Source organism: Punica granatum, chromosome 8 (genome assembly GCF_007655135.1).
Source record: "Punica granatum isolate Tunisia-2019 chromosome 8, ASM765513v2, whole genome shotgun sequence".
Taxonomy (NCBI): domain Eukaryota; kingdom Viridiplantae; phylum Streptophyta; class Magnoliopsida; order Myrtales; family Lythraceae; genus Punica; species Punica granatum.
Genome location: NC_045134.1, coordinates 2,259,121 through 2,275,462, shown reverse-complemented (window position 1 = coordinate 2,275,462; position 16,342 = coordinate 2,259,121). Strand labels below are relative to the sequence as shown.

General features: G+C 38.5%; 2 protein-coding genes across 2 annotated transcripts; both read left to right on the top strand.

The window, feature by feature from the left end:
* Nucleotides 1–3,495: 3,495 nt before the first annotated feature.
* On the top strand, nt 3,496–6,283 carry LOC116188574 (ribulose bisphosphate carboxylase/oxygenase activase 2, chloroplastic). Its single transcript, XM_031518020.1, has 7 exons — nt 3,496–3,661; nt 4,074–4,399; nt 4,501–4,606; nt 4,766–4,851; nt 4,930–5,402; nt 5,496–5,777; nt 5,918–6,283. Exons 1-7 carry the CDS (start codon nt 3,617–3,619, stop codon nt 6,034–6,036), a joined length of 1,437 nt encoding a protein of 478 aa, XP_031373880.1. The 5' UTR covers nt 3,496–3,616; the 3' UTR covers nt 6,037–6,283.
* Nucleotides 6,284–13,088: 6,805 nt separating this feature from the next.
* LOC116187079 (glycerol-3-phosphate acyltransferase 5-like) lies at nt 13,089–15,219 on the top strand. The gene is made up of 2 exons (XM_031515666.1): nt 13,089–13,864; nt 14,054–15,219. Exons 1-2 carry the CDS (start codon nt 13,292–13,294, stop codon nt 14,969–14,971), a joined length of 1,491 nt encoding a protein of 496 aa, XP_031371526.1. The 5' UTR covers nt 13,089–13,291; the 3' UTR covers nt 14,972–15,219.
* Nucleotides 15,220–16,342: the final 1,123 nt, after the last annotated feature.

Below are 16,342 nucleotides of genomic sequence, written 5' to 3'. Positions count from 1 at the left end.
TTGACACTCGACATAGAGATTTTACTGTCTATCCCTTGAGCTGTTGTCTCAAAATTTCGAGTGTTTCATTAGATACATCGAGTCAATCATCTTTCCCACCTTGGCCAATAAAAACACATCATCTTCCCCGCCTTCCATCCGGGGTCTTACCTCATTGTTTCTGGTAATCAAAACTAAACCCACAAAACTGGGGAACTTTTGGCTCTCTCTGCCATCCTTATTATATGCAGGAAATTAAAGAGGTTTGGGTTTTGGGAGAAGATAAGATCGGGCAAACAAACCCATTGCATGAATAAGCAAAGCCCATGAAACAATTGGGCTTCGATGTCTTTAAGGCTTATTTTCATCATGAGGCCCGAACCAAGTTGTCGTGGACTTTCCTATCCTGTCCTACCCTATCCTATCCTATTCTATTGAACTAACGACACGAGTGTTTAGCAATTCGTTCATTTTCATGCTGCTGTATCCTCGCATCATCATTTTCTGATAAATTAGAAGCAAAGATGTTCACCCCAGAAAAAGTTAGAAGCAAAGAGTTGGATATAAGTTTACCAAAACCCTTCTGAGAGACACGAAGAAGATAATCATGGGACAACTCCCCGTACCGCAGACTAACACGAAATCATTGAGTTTAAACGGTATGTATAATTAATTATGTTGTAAATCTAAATTGTTTATCGTCACAATTTAGATTATATCGTCATAAGGATTATATCGTCGCGTCAAACCCGAGAATCTTCCCCATGGGAATAAGAGGTTTCTAGACACTGGTATGTAGTAGCTGTGCAGATCTTAGAAAATCGACAAACATTAACTTATGGAACAGAAAAAATCTGTGCACGTAAAAATGAAATTTCATATAAATATTTGTATCCTCTTATTTTTCCTTTGTTTTTGGGACTTCCTACAACTGGCATTAGCTTGTGGTGTAGAACATCAACTCTGATTCATACGTAGAGACAACCCCAAAATTCTCTCATGAAAATGAGCCGAAAGAAAAATCGAAAAATACAAAAGACCAGAGAGTTCCTGAGATTGACGCAGTTTGTGTGGCAATAAATCAAAGTGGTGAGAAGATGAAAGATTTTTAGTGGAGAAGGAACAAACAAGACTTCAATGTCGACCTCAGAAAACCAATAATGGAAGGAGTTTTATTTTTTTTCCCTCTTTTTTTTTTTAAGATAATGAGGTAGTTAAGACTTAACTTTCTTCTCTACATCGACTTATTTCTGAACATGAGGTGAACTTTCACAAAATTTCGAGTTTGTACGTAGTAAATAAAGTCCAACGTGGACCAAAAAGAAATAAGTAGAATAAAATCAACGTGGGTTAATTCAAATGGCTCGACACTTATTCCTTTTAATTAAGATTTGGGACGTTTCAATTCTACGTCAAGAACGATGTGACTGTCTAAGGCTTTCCTTCTCAAAGTGGGACTCTAAATTATTTCTTCATTGAGATGACGTCTTATCATGTAATTAATTGAGACTAATCCTATGTATATATTAATATATACATACATATATATATATATATAAACAAAGCACAAGTCTAATTCTCATACCGTCGCATCATTAAATATATAATATAGAGCTCTCTGACACAGTCACATTATCATTTATGTACTAAGAAAACCTTTTATATTATTTCATCGTTAATTAAGCAGTAGAATGTATAGATCATTTATATTTAAAGAAATATTTATGTTCTTTTATCAAAAATATTTTCATATAAATTGTCCTCATATATCCAATTAATATTTATGTGTAATGCACAAGGCAAGAATATGCAATAGAATATGTAGATTTTATATACACTATCCAATTTTTTGATTTTTGACATATGTCCATTAAAGCTAATTATGTGTGTTAACATATATATATATATATATGTATATATATATCTTATGCTTTAAGATGTTCATATATATGGGAAAAAATTTCAACATATATGCATATATTTTTGTGGCATTACGTATATATTGTCATAGAATTTTAAATATTATATCCCCTTTTATTAAAGTTAAATTCTTTCTTTTCAGTTGCCAATATATATGCCTTTAATGTTTCTCTAATTCTATGAAAAACAACAATTCGTATATTCTCAAATAAAGATTGTCTCTCCCATTTATTCTCTACTATGTTTGGAGCTCCCTAACATCCGGTCAAGATTCAAGTGGCAAAGGATTGACGTAGATTCTACCTCATACTAAAATGACTTCTTTCCATAAGAATAACTTATACAAAGACGATTCAATTTTCTTATTTTTCGTTAGGATTTTGAGTTGATTTAGGGATTTTACGAGGATATCAAGCACTTTACGGTATTATGTTTCCTTTTTTATTAAATTTAGATTCTATCTTTTATGTTACCTATATTTATGTCGTTAATATTGCTCGAATTCTATGAAAAATAACAATTCGTATATTCTCAAACGAATGTCATTTAACCTATTTCTTCTTTGTTTGTTTGTGGCTATCTAATAACCCGTCAAGATTCAAGTGGCAAAGGATTGACTACGAGATTCTGCCTCGCAATGTGATGATTTCTTTCCATAAGAATAACTTATACAGAAGAGGATTCAATTTTCTTATAGTAGTTAGGATTTTGAGTTAATAGCCTAAATTTTCATTAGGGATTTTACGAGGATATCAATCAATTTGGTGTATTAATTATCTGTTATATTTTACCCAAAATAATTAATTTTCTGTAAAATTGTTGCATTTTAATTTACTTTGATATTTGATAATTGATATTGAGAATTAAAAAAATATATATTATTGTTTTTTCTTTAACATAATATTTCTCATTTATTATAAAGATAAATGTTTGATATTTTCCCTTCGTTTTTTCTTAAAGATTACTCTACTTTACCCATATATATTACTTTATATTTTGTTAGATGTACTTAATTAATTTATCGAGATAATTTGTCTATATCCAATATGAATGAAATGTTGTAATTTGTTGATATATCTATAACAAATTGGTCTAATTTTTCATAAGCCATATTTATCCATAACGTGTACAATTGTTTCATAAAATTAGTTGCAACTAAAAATTATTTATTTTCTGCCTGTGTAATACGCGGGTTTTCAACTAGTTCAACTTCTTCTCCTGAAATTCTTCCATTCGTGCAATGAATGCTTAATTTCCCCCTAAGCGTATTTTTCCAATCTTATTTCAAATTTCCTTAATGTATTTACAATTTTATTTGATATCTTTTATGACATAAAATTTTAACAATATTCAGATAAAAATAAATAATTAAAATGCTTACGCAATGCGTAGATTAACGGCCAAGTAGTTGCAGTACATTTTGGGCCCTCATGATCATCATTCTCCTCTATGGATGGGTGTGATAATAGTGAGACACCTCAGTTTTGCCACGTGTCACAAAACCAATCTCCATTGTGTGGCCGTTATGAATTCTTCCTATCGAAAACCAATCCCCATGGGGGATATTAATTTTATTTTTCTCTGGACACCAAAAATAGCAGTATAAGTTCAAGGCACAGTCTCCCTTCTGGCCTCTGTTCTAAGGCAACTGCGCTCTCTGCACTTCGTTTACGATCTTCGCTGCTCTTCAGAAGATTTTGGTAGTACTCCGATCAAGATGGCCACTGCGGTCTCCACGGTCGGATCCATCAACAGTGCTCCGGTAATCTATATATCCCATTTCCCATACTTCGAAACATCACTTGCATATGTATTCCAAGTATCAGTAAGTAGGGCAGTGTTGCTTGATCAGAGTGCTGCGCGAAGCTTCCTAGTGTTCGCGATTCTAGACTTCGGTAAACGCTAGCAGTAAGCCTAGCTAGTAGGACTCGGTGGTAACAATACGTATGTTTTGCTTTGTCATGGTACTGTATGAGGTCATCATGTTATATGAAGATATAATTATCCGAATATTTTGTTAGCAGTATCATATTTTAATATTCAGCTTTCATATGTATTTATCCAAAAATCAAATAAGATGGGATATGAGTATTAGAAGGATTTTTAGGTACGATAGTGAAGAATCAATTATTTATTTCAAATTAATAATTGGAGAGAGAAATATTTATTTGCAGTTGAATTTGAGCGGGTCGGGCAATGGAACACCATCAGTCCCAGTTAGCACGGCCTTCTTCGGAAGTAGCCTGAAGAAGGCGAACTCGAGAATTGCTAGCCCGAAGGCCACCTCCGGGAGCTTCAAGGTCGTCGCCGGCGAGGTGGACGAGTCGAAGCAAACCAACAAGGACAGATGGAAGGGCCTTGGCTACGACATATCGGATGACCAACAGGACATCACCCGAGGCAAGGGTATGGTCGACTCCCTCTTCCAGGCCCCGCAGGATGCTGGCACACACTATGCCGTCATGAGTTCCTATGATTACATCAGCACGGGCCTCCGCCAGTAAGTCATCTTTTCGATTCGCATAGGTTATTTTCTGATCGTCATTTATCATTTTAGAAGCGTTCATGGTTAACTCGAGTCCCATAATCATGAATTTTCAGGTACGACTATGACAACAACATGGATGGGTTCTACATTGCACCTGCCTTCATGGACAAGCTTGTCGTCCACATCACCAAGAACTTCATGAACCTGCCTAACATCAAGGTATACACTGTCCGTCTTTATGTCAACTGTAAATTTCCTTCAGTTAGATTCGTTAGGCCAAACAACTGTAAGTCTCCTTCAGTCAATTAATATCGACTGTGTGATATTTATCAATCAATGTTATATATGTATATGTATCAAGTTATTGGTAATTTGCAGGTTCCTCTTATCTTGGGTGTATGGGGAGGCAAAGGTCAAGGAAAATCATTCCAGTGCGAGCTTGTCTTTGCTAAGATGGGAATCAAGTGAGCACCACAACTTCAGATGATTGATTATTAAACCTTGTCAATGATCGAATTTAATGTAACTTAATGTAATTGCAGCCCGATTATGATGAGTGCCGGAGAGCTTGAGAGCGGGAATGCAGGAGAGCCCGCTAAGTTGATCCGACAGAGGTACCGTGAGGCGGCCGACATTATAAAGAAGGGCAAGATGTGCTGCCTCTTCATCAACGACCTGGATGCCGGAGCCGGGCGGATGGGCGGGACTACCCAGTACACTGTCAACAACCAGATGGTGAACGCCACCCTCATGAACATTGCCGACAATCCCACCAACGTCCAGCTCCCTGGCATGTACAACAAGGAGGAGAACCCCCGGGTGCCCATCATCGTCACCGGAAACGACTTCTCGACCCTTTACGCCCCCCTGATCCGTGATGGGCGTATGGAGAAGTTCTACTGGGCCCCAACCCGTGAGGACCGGATCGGTGTCTGCAAGGGTATCTTCAGGACCGATGGTGTTGCTGATCAGGATATTGTCAAGCTCGTCGACACCTTCCCCGGCCAATCCATTGGTGAGTTAATTGAGTTGTTTCCTGGAAATGGCTTGCTCATCTACTTTTAGGGACAATGAATCAGGTCCTGACCATCTCTGGGGATATATGCAGATTTCTTTGGTGCGGTGAGGGCTCGGGTCTATGACGACGAGGTGAGGAAGTGGATATCGGGTGTTGGGGTTGAAACCATCGGGAAGAAGCTGGTGAACTCGAAGGAGGGGCCCCCAACATTCGAGCAGCCAAAGATTACGATCGAGAAGCTGCTGGAGTACGGCAACATGCTTGTGCAGGAGCAGCAGAATGTCAAACGCGTCCAGCTGGCTGACAAGTACCTCAGCGAGGCCGCCCTCGGCGACGCCAATGAGGACTCCATCAAAAGCGGCAGTTTCTACGGTTAGTCCCTGGAGAAATATTCATCTAAGCTGGCATTGAACTCCCCGTTTATTGACAGACTCGACCTGTCAGTCTGGCCATTCAAGTAATGGTGTATCAGTGAAGGCTGTCTAAGGTGATTTTGCTGTTTAATTTTTCAGGGAAAGCAGCTCAGCAAGTAAACATTCCGATCCCAGAGGGCTGCACCGACCCGAACGCTGCAAACTTTGACCCGACAGCAAGGAGCGACGATGGGAGCTGCATGTACACATTGGAGTGATTAACAAAGACGATGTACGCATTGATTTCATAAAAAGCAGGATCAACCTTCACGGAGCTTTTATTTACTAATAGCTAGGTGTATAATTTGAGTGTGGACGAGAACATTCTTATTCAGTTTCAGATCTGCTTGATTGCTGAAGAAAAGGGAGTATGGTGGATCAGATGTGAAATGAATCAATGACGGATACTATAATTCCCTTGTTCTAATGGATGTTCCAATGCTTAATACAGAGCAGTGAGCACCATCCTCTGCTATTTGCTCCACTCTTTCTGTCGAGAGACGAGACTCGATATTAGGATGGACCTGGAGGTATTTGAGCGATGCCTATCAGGGTCCGAGGATCGATGACTCTAATAAAGACCATAAGCAAAAATATTTGCAAAGCTCTCCAAATAGCTAACTCGCATTGCAAAGTTTATTATTGGCTTGATCTCGGACCAGGGTAGCAAAGGCTATGCCTAGACTGGAGAAATCATACAGGCTAATAACAACTGGGTTGTTACTCGTTGCAGCAAAAGCCACTCGTCCAGTAGTCTCCATATCAACAGAGTTGCATTATCCATTAACAGCAACGGGAAAATGAAATGCCAGAAGTTCATTGTAACAAAATGCTAGGAGTCTGCTGGTATATGCTGATTACGCAGCAACACGATACCCTGGACCATAGCGATGGCCCTGAACTGAATGAAGCTCACTGTAAGCACAACACGAAATGTATTAAGCACGGCTGTGGTGAAAATTTTGGCGTGTAGAATTTGCATGGTGATTAACAATGTTGGGATGGATAAAAAAACTGAATCAGTAAGATACCTTAGCTTCAATCGCAGGAATATATATATATATATATATATATATATAAAACTAAGCTTCAAACATTTTCAAATATTACCAAAGCCTAAACTGGAACGAGAAGCAAAATTTAAGCAAACTTAATTGTTTATTTGTTTAGGCTCAATTGTTATACGGCAAGGCAATTCGCCCTGCATTTATGCAGTTTATTAGATTAGCCTCTGGAAAATTCTATGGTGCAAGCAGCACCACCATAGAAACAGAAAGAGAAAATTCTATGGCACCGTGCTTTCCGTTTAAAGAGAAACAGAAAGAGGCGAGTGTTCATGACAATACTATCTATGTACATGATGGATTCTTCAGGGCCAGAACCCGTTCTTGAGACATGCCTGCTGCAACAGTTTCGAGTGATTTTGACAGGTGATCGGTCAGTTGGAGGAAACCCTCTGAAATGAAGGGCTTCACCCTTTTGAATCTTGAAATAGCTCATCCGTTTTCTTGCAGATTCGGTCGAGAACAATGGCGAGCCATACTACCTACTGGTGAAGCCATATAATACTGTCCCAACACCGCCACCAGCAGTAGCTAAAACTTCATCTTCTTATCCTCCCCTCCTCCAAGAGTCGTCTCCTCCTGCAGGTGTCTTACTTGTTTGCTGGGCAAGCCTGCCCGCAGAGATAAAAAACAGAGTGAATGTACCCATCGGCGTCCGCTCAGAGAACACGGTTTGCCCCACAAAAACATCGAAGCCAGCAACAGCTCCCTCAAAATTAATATGCAAGCTCTCTTTCCCCATCGCCATGATTCATGGCCCAGGCTAGCTACTGAAGATGAGCTTTTTGTAAATAATAATAGCAGCACTGACAGAAAGCATTGGTCACCATACGATCCTCACACCTTTGCGTTCACCTCTGGGAAGACAAGTAGTAGATGGACCAACAAGCTGCGCCATCGATATTGACGATTGTTGGGGCCCACAGGAACGAGGTTCCTCCTCCAAGAAATTGATCAGGCGGAGGAGGGGGTGGAAGTGACGGTGAAATTGTCTCCAGCGGTCCTCTTCCACATTGAACGAGTAGAAGCGCTTACTAGAACGCATGTACAGCATGATAAGTGGCTTTTTCTGACGTTTAGTGCCATAGGCAGGGGCCTGTCCCACAGAAAGTAAAAGGAGGGAGTGGTCTCTGCGATGTGCCGAGGCATGTCCCTAATCCTAGGCTGCAGGAACTTGCCAACTCCGAATCATAGATCTCTATCCAAGAGAATGAGACTCTGATGCCTCCGAAGATGAAAAACTTGCCATCATAGGCACGTCCATAGGCATGCATTCTTTCTTGCTACATGTGACCGAAAAAGCGCCAAGTCCAACAAAAAACCGGGATTGATAGGTCCAGGCTGTGGTGATGGTGGTGATGCAGCAGAGTTTAAGGACCACAAAAGATTGAATGGGATGCCCAAACCTATGCGGAGAACCTCCAATGACGAACAAGGATCGGCCAAAGAAGCAGTGACCTGGACCAACGGGAATATCTTGACTCATTGCTCCATCAAAAACAGCACAAAATGGACGCGGCTTAGAAATATCATCATCCAAATCCAAATCGGCATTGGCATTGGCATTTTTTTGATCTTACTGACATTGCAAATATGGAGAAACTCGAGAATGGAAACGGATCACTTCTCTCACTTCATCTGGGCAACTGAGTAGAGCGGCTGCAGACATCGGAAGAAAAAGCGAATGAACAGATCAGACGTCGCGTAAGGATTAAGGAAGGATGACTTGACGGAGAAGAAATTTTCCCTCCACCAAAAACCTTCACAGACCTTTGCCCGAAGAACTTAATGGGCCTTTGGACCTGTCCACGAACTTTCTTGATGGGCCTACATCTGCGGCCCAATAAATTAGGCCTTCGAAGTCATTCACCCATTTACATATCGAAGATGCGTGTCATCGTTGCCCACTTGCCCCTACCACTCGGTAGCCTGGAAAGTTCAAATTTTTTTAAACTTAAATCATATTATTTTCTTTCTATAATCGTTAAGGTACTGAACCACTCTTCCGAGAAGTCTATTATTATAGTTAGATGATAGTAGCAAAAAAAGAAACACTGATAAATTAATTTTTTTTCGATAAAACCACATATGTCCTCCGTTTATTGACCATTACTAATAATACCATTAAAATCTGATTTTGAATAAAAGATTCTAAATAGTTTTATAGACTTAAAATTAGCAAAAATATTATAAGCACTTGGAATTATACAAGTATAAACAAGTCCATCCCTTGGACGCAATGATCCAAATGGCAAAATACTTTTTCTATATACATCCTATGGTTTATGACATATATATACTTGTAATAGCACATATACAAAATTATATATACTTTTATAGGAAAAACTTCATTTTTCTACTGCTTTAGTTTTTGTGATCTTCTATTGTCATTAGCTATTTATTTTTGTCCGAGCCATTAGTCCATCTTAAAATTTCACCTTCCACGTAGTTTTCTAAACACTCTGTCTCATGTGATTTTCGGGAGAGAAATTGTGAGAAAATATTCAGTGAGTATTACATAGTCACATGAGTGTGTCAAATTCTACCAATAATTGATACAATATAAAAGATATAGTTATAGTTCATAAAGCTTTTCTCTCCCCTCCACATATTCAAGAAATTGCAATGGGTATTACATAGTCACGTGATTGTGTCAAACTCTACCAATAATTGATATAATGTAAAAGATATAGTTATAGTTCGTAAAGCTTTTCTCTCCCCCTTCACATATTCAAGAAATTGCAAGCTGTTCAAGTTCAAATTCTTCTATGATGTTGCACTTTTTTTTTCTGTTATAAATGAGACTTATGGTCAAACTATAAGAATAGAAATAGTAAAGTTAAATAAAAGGATACGGGAGTCCCACTGACGAGAATTGAACTTGAGACTTTATAGTTTCGAACGGTGACTTGTGCCACTGCAGTAAATCCCCTACCTCAATGTTGCCCTCTTTCTTTATTTCTTGTTATAGCAAGATCATTTCATGCTCCAATATAGAAATACTTTAATTCATTTCGAATTCTGCAAAACTAAGATGGTTGGTTAGAGAGCTATATCTCATCTTCCAAAATAAAATGCTCTCCCACCCGACCCAACCATGTACCCATATGTGCGGCCTATCAACTCCATCAATATTTGACGTAAATTTAAAATTTGATACATATCTTTATTGTAATTTTGCAAAAATATGGTAGTTATCCTTTTGATTTTTGGAGTCATAAGAGAGGTCCATGATTTAGTACAAGAAAATAGAAATAAGAAATCGGACACGGATAGTCCCACCACGAGAACTGTAGTTGTCTCTAGATTATAAGAAAGCGTTTGTCATTGCACTACTCTCCTTTTTCATTGGTGATTATCTATTCAAACTATAAGGAAATAATAAGTGCATCACATCTCGAAGTACAAAGACGTGTATATATATATATATATATATTATAAAGTACGTAGCATTTTAAAAGAAGAGGTTGTTGTAGAGGAAATTAATTAAAAGCGACGAATTACATTAGAACTAATCCAATATATTATGAAAATTTTAAAAGTTAGTTAATTTGTGCAAGTTGCTATCACCAACCGATTATTGTCTCTAACTTAGAAATTCTTCTGCAGTTGCAATTTGGAGAGGGAAAGCTGCCATTAGATAAGTTCTGGTCAAAAATTCTCTCTGGGAAACGTTTCTCGGCCTTCTACATTTTCTAACCAAACTTTACCAAAAAGATGAACAACCCGTGATATATTGGACAGGAAACAAGTTAACAAAGAGATCATCTCCAACTTCTTGGCCAAAGGAAATATCTCATTAATCGACTGTATTATATCGTGGGAGACTATCGAAAACCAAGTTTTTCTAACCTACCATTGGTTAGGATTTGATCTCTCTTGCAAGCTTAAAATGACAGCCAAAACTTCAACCCTTCTAGTCGAGCAAGAATAAAGATCAAATTAATCCATAAGATGCAAAGTAAAGGAAACCTAATAATAATAATAATAATAATAATAATAATGGGGACATAGTATTATCTTTCTAACCTAATTTATGGTTTTCCGGCAAGTTATGGCACGGCAACACCAGCAATTTATATACAGCTTAATTATGTTTACATACTGACAAAATTTCAAACGTGGAAGCTGGAAAAGAGATTAATTTGTATGTGGCAGTCCGAATGCTGAATTAATCACAAGGAATAGAAAGTATTTACTAAAGCAATCGAGAAAGTACTATGGTCAACATTAGCTCTATATAAACTATACATGTTGCAAGAGAAATAAGAACATATATAAGAAAATCAACAATTAACAGATAATCCTAATCGATAGATTCTGATGTAAAATAAATTTTACAACTCTAAAATATAAATTGCTATACTAATTTGTCATCTAATATCTACTAACAAAATAAATGACATCTTCCAAACAAATGGTGAGCGAAGCAAAAAATAGAAAAGTAAACAAAAGAAAGCTGTATACATATTGCTGGTGTTGCCGTGCCATAACTTGTAGGAAACTTGAATAGTGTTTAATGTAGATGACTTACAAGCCACTTAAAATGGCATAGCTATTCGAATGAGAGCTAAAACGTTGAATTGGGCGAAAAATTTATATTTCTGAATATACTCTTAATCGATTGAATTCATACGCACTTAGTTGATCGAGCTATTAGAACATAAGAAATGATCAATCAGTACAGCAAATACTTCTGTGGAGACACTATTTCGTGACATTTAAATCAGAAGGCGTCTGAATTTAGCTACAGAAAACTACTTTCGTCCACTTTATCCATGCGGAAGACGTATAATCTAATGTCTTTCTTGGTTGATTTCAAAACTCCCGACAACGTGATGCAGAGTCGTTTCTTAACATATGATCACATGGTTTAATTGGCTAGCTTATATGAGAAAGTAATAGTACACGTAATCTACTTGAGTACATGGTGACCAAGATTGCCAAATATTTATGTCGACCTGCTGATTGACTTGTGGGACATGCTGAAGGAACTTTGAAGATGTCACATTTGCCAATCCGATCTTCCCAAATTATCCTCATGACATATTATTTTATAAACTGTGTACGTCTGCAGCAAATTTTTTTTCCCCCAACAGTAAATTTCGAGGACTAAGCAGAAATGGTCTAACTATACAGTTTCTTCCATAGGACGCGTAAACCTTGCAAGATCCACTAGAGGACTTGTTTAATTATTTCAATATTGTATAAAAATGATAAGTATTGCGGTTATGATCAATTTTGGGAATTATTAAAATCCCACATGAAAAAAATGAAAGAATGTCCGTGAATTTATATGAAACTTGAGAACCACAATTTATTAGCTTGAGCTTTTAAGTGACAATGAGTCTAAGTCCATATGAGTTCAATGAAATTTCAATAATGAATAATGCACATATGACTTTACAATTACATGTACGGTGAGTCGCGCACTCACGAACATTTGTATTTGATTCTAGTATATGGCTGATAGCTCTATTAATTTTCAACTGGTTTGACCTGGTTTGACGGTATCGAAATATAACAATTGCGAACACGATGCGATTCACATGATAATTTGTCTGAACAGCGTCATACAAGTAAATCACAATATGGACCGAACGTGAGAAATAATCTTAGATTATAATTAATTTCCAACAATACCTTATAGAACGCTAGAGAGAGGTTTCTGGACATAGCAAAATATGGAATACGTAGCCGGCAGCCGGAAAAATAGGTGACACCTCCACCGAACAAACAGAAAAACCAGAAATCCGCAGAAATAGTAATCTAAACACACACACACAAAAAAGAAACAGGAACTTCTCAGACAGGTCCTCTTATACGCATGTATACGTGGACGCTTATTTTGACATAGAGGTATATATGTAGTCATAAGGTTTTATATAAGACCATCAAATATCAAAAATCTCTCCGTGGGTTAGTAACCTACACATGTTTACACGCTTTCTCAGGTCGACATGTGGCATAGATAGATGAACTTATGCATACATACATACATACATATATATATATATTATAAAAAGTTCAGCAAAACAAAATAAAAACAAGTTGTTGAGCTTAATCAAACTATCTTCGCGGGAAAACTTGGCGATATTATACGTACCTATAGCCTTAGTTCAAGAATAAAATAATTATAAATTGTATATAAATCGATGTCAATGAGAAGGGAAGCCCCTATAAAAGGGGTGGGTGAGCTGATGAGCGGCCAAATTCCTCTGTGAGAAGAAAGTCAAATTGTAAGTGCAATATTTGTTCCCTTATAAACCCTAATTTAACACCTTTCATTCCAGCATTCTTCCTCCCTTCCAAAGAGATCAAGAAGGAAAGGGTAAAAAAAAGGATTTGATAGCTCCACATAAACTTTGAAGTGCGATACGGGAAGTTGTCATCGGCCATATATCGAGCTATGCATCGAGAAGAATCCAAGATGACAACTGTTGTTTCTGAGTTTGAAGGCACGCTTCTGAAGGACCCGGACCCCTTCTCCTACTTCATGCTTGTAGCTTTCGAGGCTTCGGGGATCATACGTTTTGCGCTGCTGCTATTGATGTGGCCGGTGATTCGGGTGCTGGAAGCATTGGGGCAGGGGGATGCTGGCCTCAGGCTGATTATCTTTGTAGCGGTCTCTGGCGTCCGCATGTCGGAGATCGAGTCGGTGGCGAGGGCAGTCTTGCCAAAGTTCTACATGGACGACGTGAACATGGATGCTTGGAAGGTCTTCAGCTCCTATGGGAAGAGAGTCGTCATAACCAAGACTCCGCGCATTATGGTGGAGTGGTTCGTGAGGGACCACTTGTTGGCCGATGAAGTTGTCGGGAGTGAACTTGTCGTTAACCGGTTTGGGTATGCCACCGGTTTCATCAAGGGTGAGATGAGTGTCATCTCGAATCAGGCTGCTCAGGTGTTAAGCAGCGAGGACCAGCCCATAATAGTGGGGTTGCGAAGGCCAGAACCAGGTTGTTGTTTGCCTCCATGCAAGGTGAGTTCACATATGTTATAACTTTATATTACGGAATAGCCTATATTCGATGAGAAGAATGTCAATCTTCATTGGAATATGTTTTCTCTCTTGACCCTTTCAATTAGGTTACCATAATATGTAAGTTGGCCGCCACTATTTTTTATTTCCCACAGATTTGCTAACATAAATTATCTGTTATTGACATAGGAAACGTTGTATCCACCGTATACTTCAAAAGCGAGGCTAGATCGGCAAGATCTACGTCCTCTTCCGGTCATCTTCCATGACGGCCGCCTAGTCAAGAGGCCGATGCCCTTCACAGCCCTCGTGATCCTATTGTGGATACCTCTGGGCATAATCCTTGCATTTATTCGCATTTTTATTGGTTTAATCTTGCCGATGAAAGTGATCCCGTATGTGACTCCTATATTCGGGGGCGGAATGATTGTGAAGGGAAAGCCACCGGCACCTCCCGGGTCCCATGGCAACTCTGGCGTTCTCTTTGTTTGCACTCATCGTACATTGATGGATCCGGTTGTCCTATCCACGGCACTGGGGCGTAAGGTTCCAGCAGTGACTTACTCCATCTCCCGTCTTTCGGAGATCCTATCCCCTATTCCAACCGTCCGGCTGTCAAGAAACCGAGAAGTCGATGCCCAACAGATTAAGCGTCAACTTGAAAAAGGCGACCTAGCAGTGTGTCCAGAAGGAACAACATGCCGGGAACCATTTCTCCTGAGGTTTAGTGCACTTTTTGCTGAATTGACAGATAGAATAGTGCCGGTGGCAATGAACTATCGGGTAGGGTTCTTCCATGCAACAACCGCTCGAGGTTGGAAGGGCTTGGATCCGATATTCTTCTTCATGAACCCTCGACCCGTCTACGAAGTAACCTTCCTAAACCAGCTACCCACTGAGGCAACTTGCTCGGCAGGTAAGAGCCCATATGATGTGGCGAATTACGTGCAGAGGATCCTAGCAGCAACGCTAGGGTTCGAGTGCACCAACTTCACAAGGAAAGACAAATACAGAATACTCGCTGGAAATGATGGAACGGCATCCTATGCTTCGCTTAGCGATCAAATCAAGAAGGTTGTGAGCATCTTCAAGCCGTTTATTCACTGATCACACGGTTGGGATGTTTGTTCTCCTTGAATATGATGTTCGTAATTTTTTTAAACTTTTTTGGGATTATTGTTTGATATTTAATTTGTCAATAAATATGTGTTAAGGATAACTGATGATGATGATGTCTTGTATTGTTTTGGTTGATTTAGTTATCCCACTGCAGGAGATACGACGTGGATGTTCTGTATATTAATTATTTGGCTCATATGTATCACAGCAAATAAATTTGGTTCCTTTTGGTGGGATGCCTACTCCTTAACTTTAAATTTTTTTCCCACACTTTTTACCAATTAAGGTGGAGGATTATGGATCTACTATAAAAACAATAGAAAATAGAGAATCTAATAAAAGATTATGTATAAATTCACTATGATAATCGAATATAAAATTTATAAATTCACAAACGAAAACATCATGTATCAGTGAGCTGCACTTCCAATCTCAATATTTTTTTTTCAGTATAAACCATAGTATCCGAAAATCCAATTGAGCACAAACTAATCCAGTAAAGCCGGATCGACCTATTAAGGAGTAAAGCTCTCACAGCGTGGATTTTCTGCATTCACATGAATTCGAACTGAAACCTTATTTAAGAGAAATAAACGTCGAACCGCTTGAATCAATTCATATTGGTTATCTCAATTTTTTTCATTCCAAATAAAAATTTTCCCATACCTTCATTTTGGAAAGAACTATGAACTATCATGGTCTCGTTCCCTTTTTCTTCCCAGTTAATAAATTAAAATAGGACCTACCAAAGAAAAGAGGAAACAAAAAAAAAAGGCCAGAACCGCAAAACTACCCAATAGTGTGGTATGAAAATTGTCCGATTTTCGGAGTTGTTGACCTCTCTTCTGTCTAATCTTATAAAATTTTTCACGTGAACTGCTATGACGTATTTTGTCCCAAGAACTTTATGGATCGTCCTAATACAAATAATATGTACTAATATTTCTTTGAGGCCATAAAAGAAGGTGTCCAAGAGCAAAGGCAGGTCTTGGAAGTAAAGAAAACGACGATTTAACTTTAATTAACAATCATAGCTCGCAATTAGTTCCTCAAAATAGGATGATAAGTTTACTCCTGTCTTGTCGTGCATAACTGTCATAAACACGTAAGTCGCTCTTGCATTTCTGGCGAAGAGAAGGGATGCATTGTTTCCACGCGTTACGAACCGAAAATCGACAATGTCAGCTCAACAGGCAGCTCTGATCTAAGTAGCTCAAAGGTTTCCCTGTGAACACAAGCAAAACGCAATCAACCACACGCAGCCTAATTAGTTAAGATGACATGTGAGCACACGTAGTCTCAGTTACAATGACGTGTACGACAGTCGAATCATTCCTGCGGCACAGCAAAACTATGTAT

What these genes read in the sequence shown, in the direction of transcription:
- LOC116188574 (XM_031518020.1), top strand. Translation starts at nt 3,617, where the DNA reads ATGGCCACTGCGGTCTCCACGGTCGGATCCATCAACAGTGCTCCG. An exon ending in ATCAGCACGGGCCTCCGCCA is followed by an intron (nt 4,400 to 4,500) that starts GTAAGTCATCTT and finishes ATGAATTTTCAG; the next exon opens with GTACGACTATGACAACAACA. An exon ending in CTTCCCCGGCCAATCCATTG is followed by an intron (nt 5,403 to 5,495) that starts GTGAGTTAATTG and finishes GGATATATGCAG; the next exon opens with ATTTCTTTGGTGCGGTGAGG.
- LOC116187079 (XM_031515666.1), top strand. Translation starts at nt 13,292, where the DNA reads ATGCATCGAGAAGAATCCAAGATGACAACTGTTGTTTCTGAGTTTGAA. An exon ending in GTTGTTTGCCTCCATGCAAG is followed by an intron (nt 13,865 to 14,053) that starts GTGAGTTCACAT and finishes TTATTGACATAG; the next exon opens with GAAACGTTGTATCCACCGTA.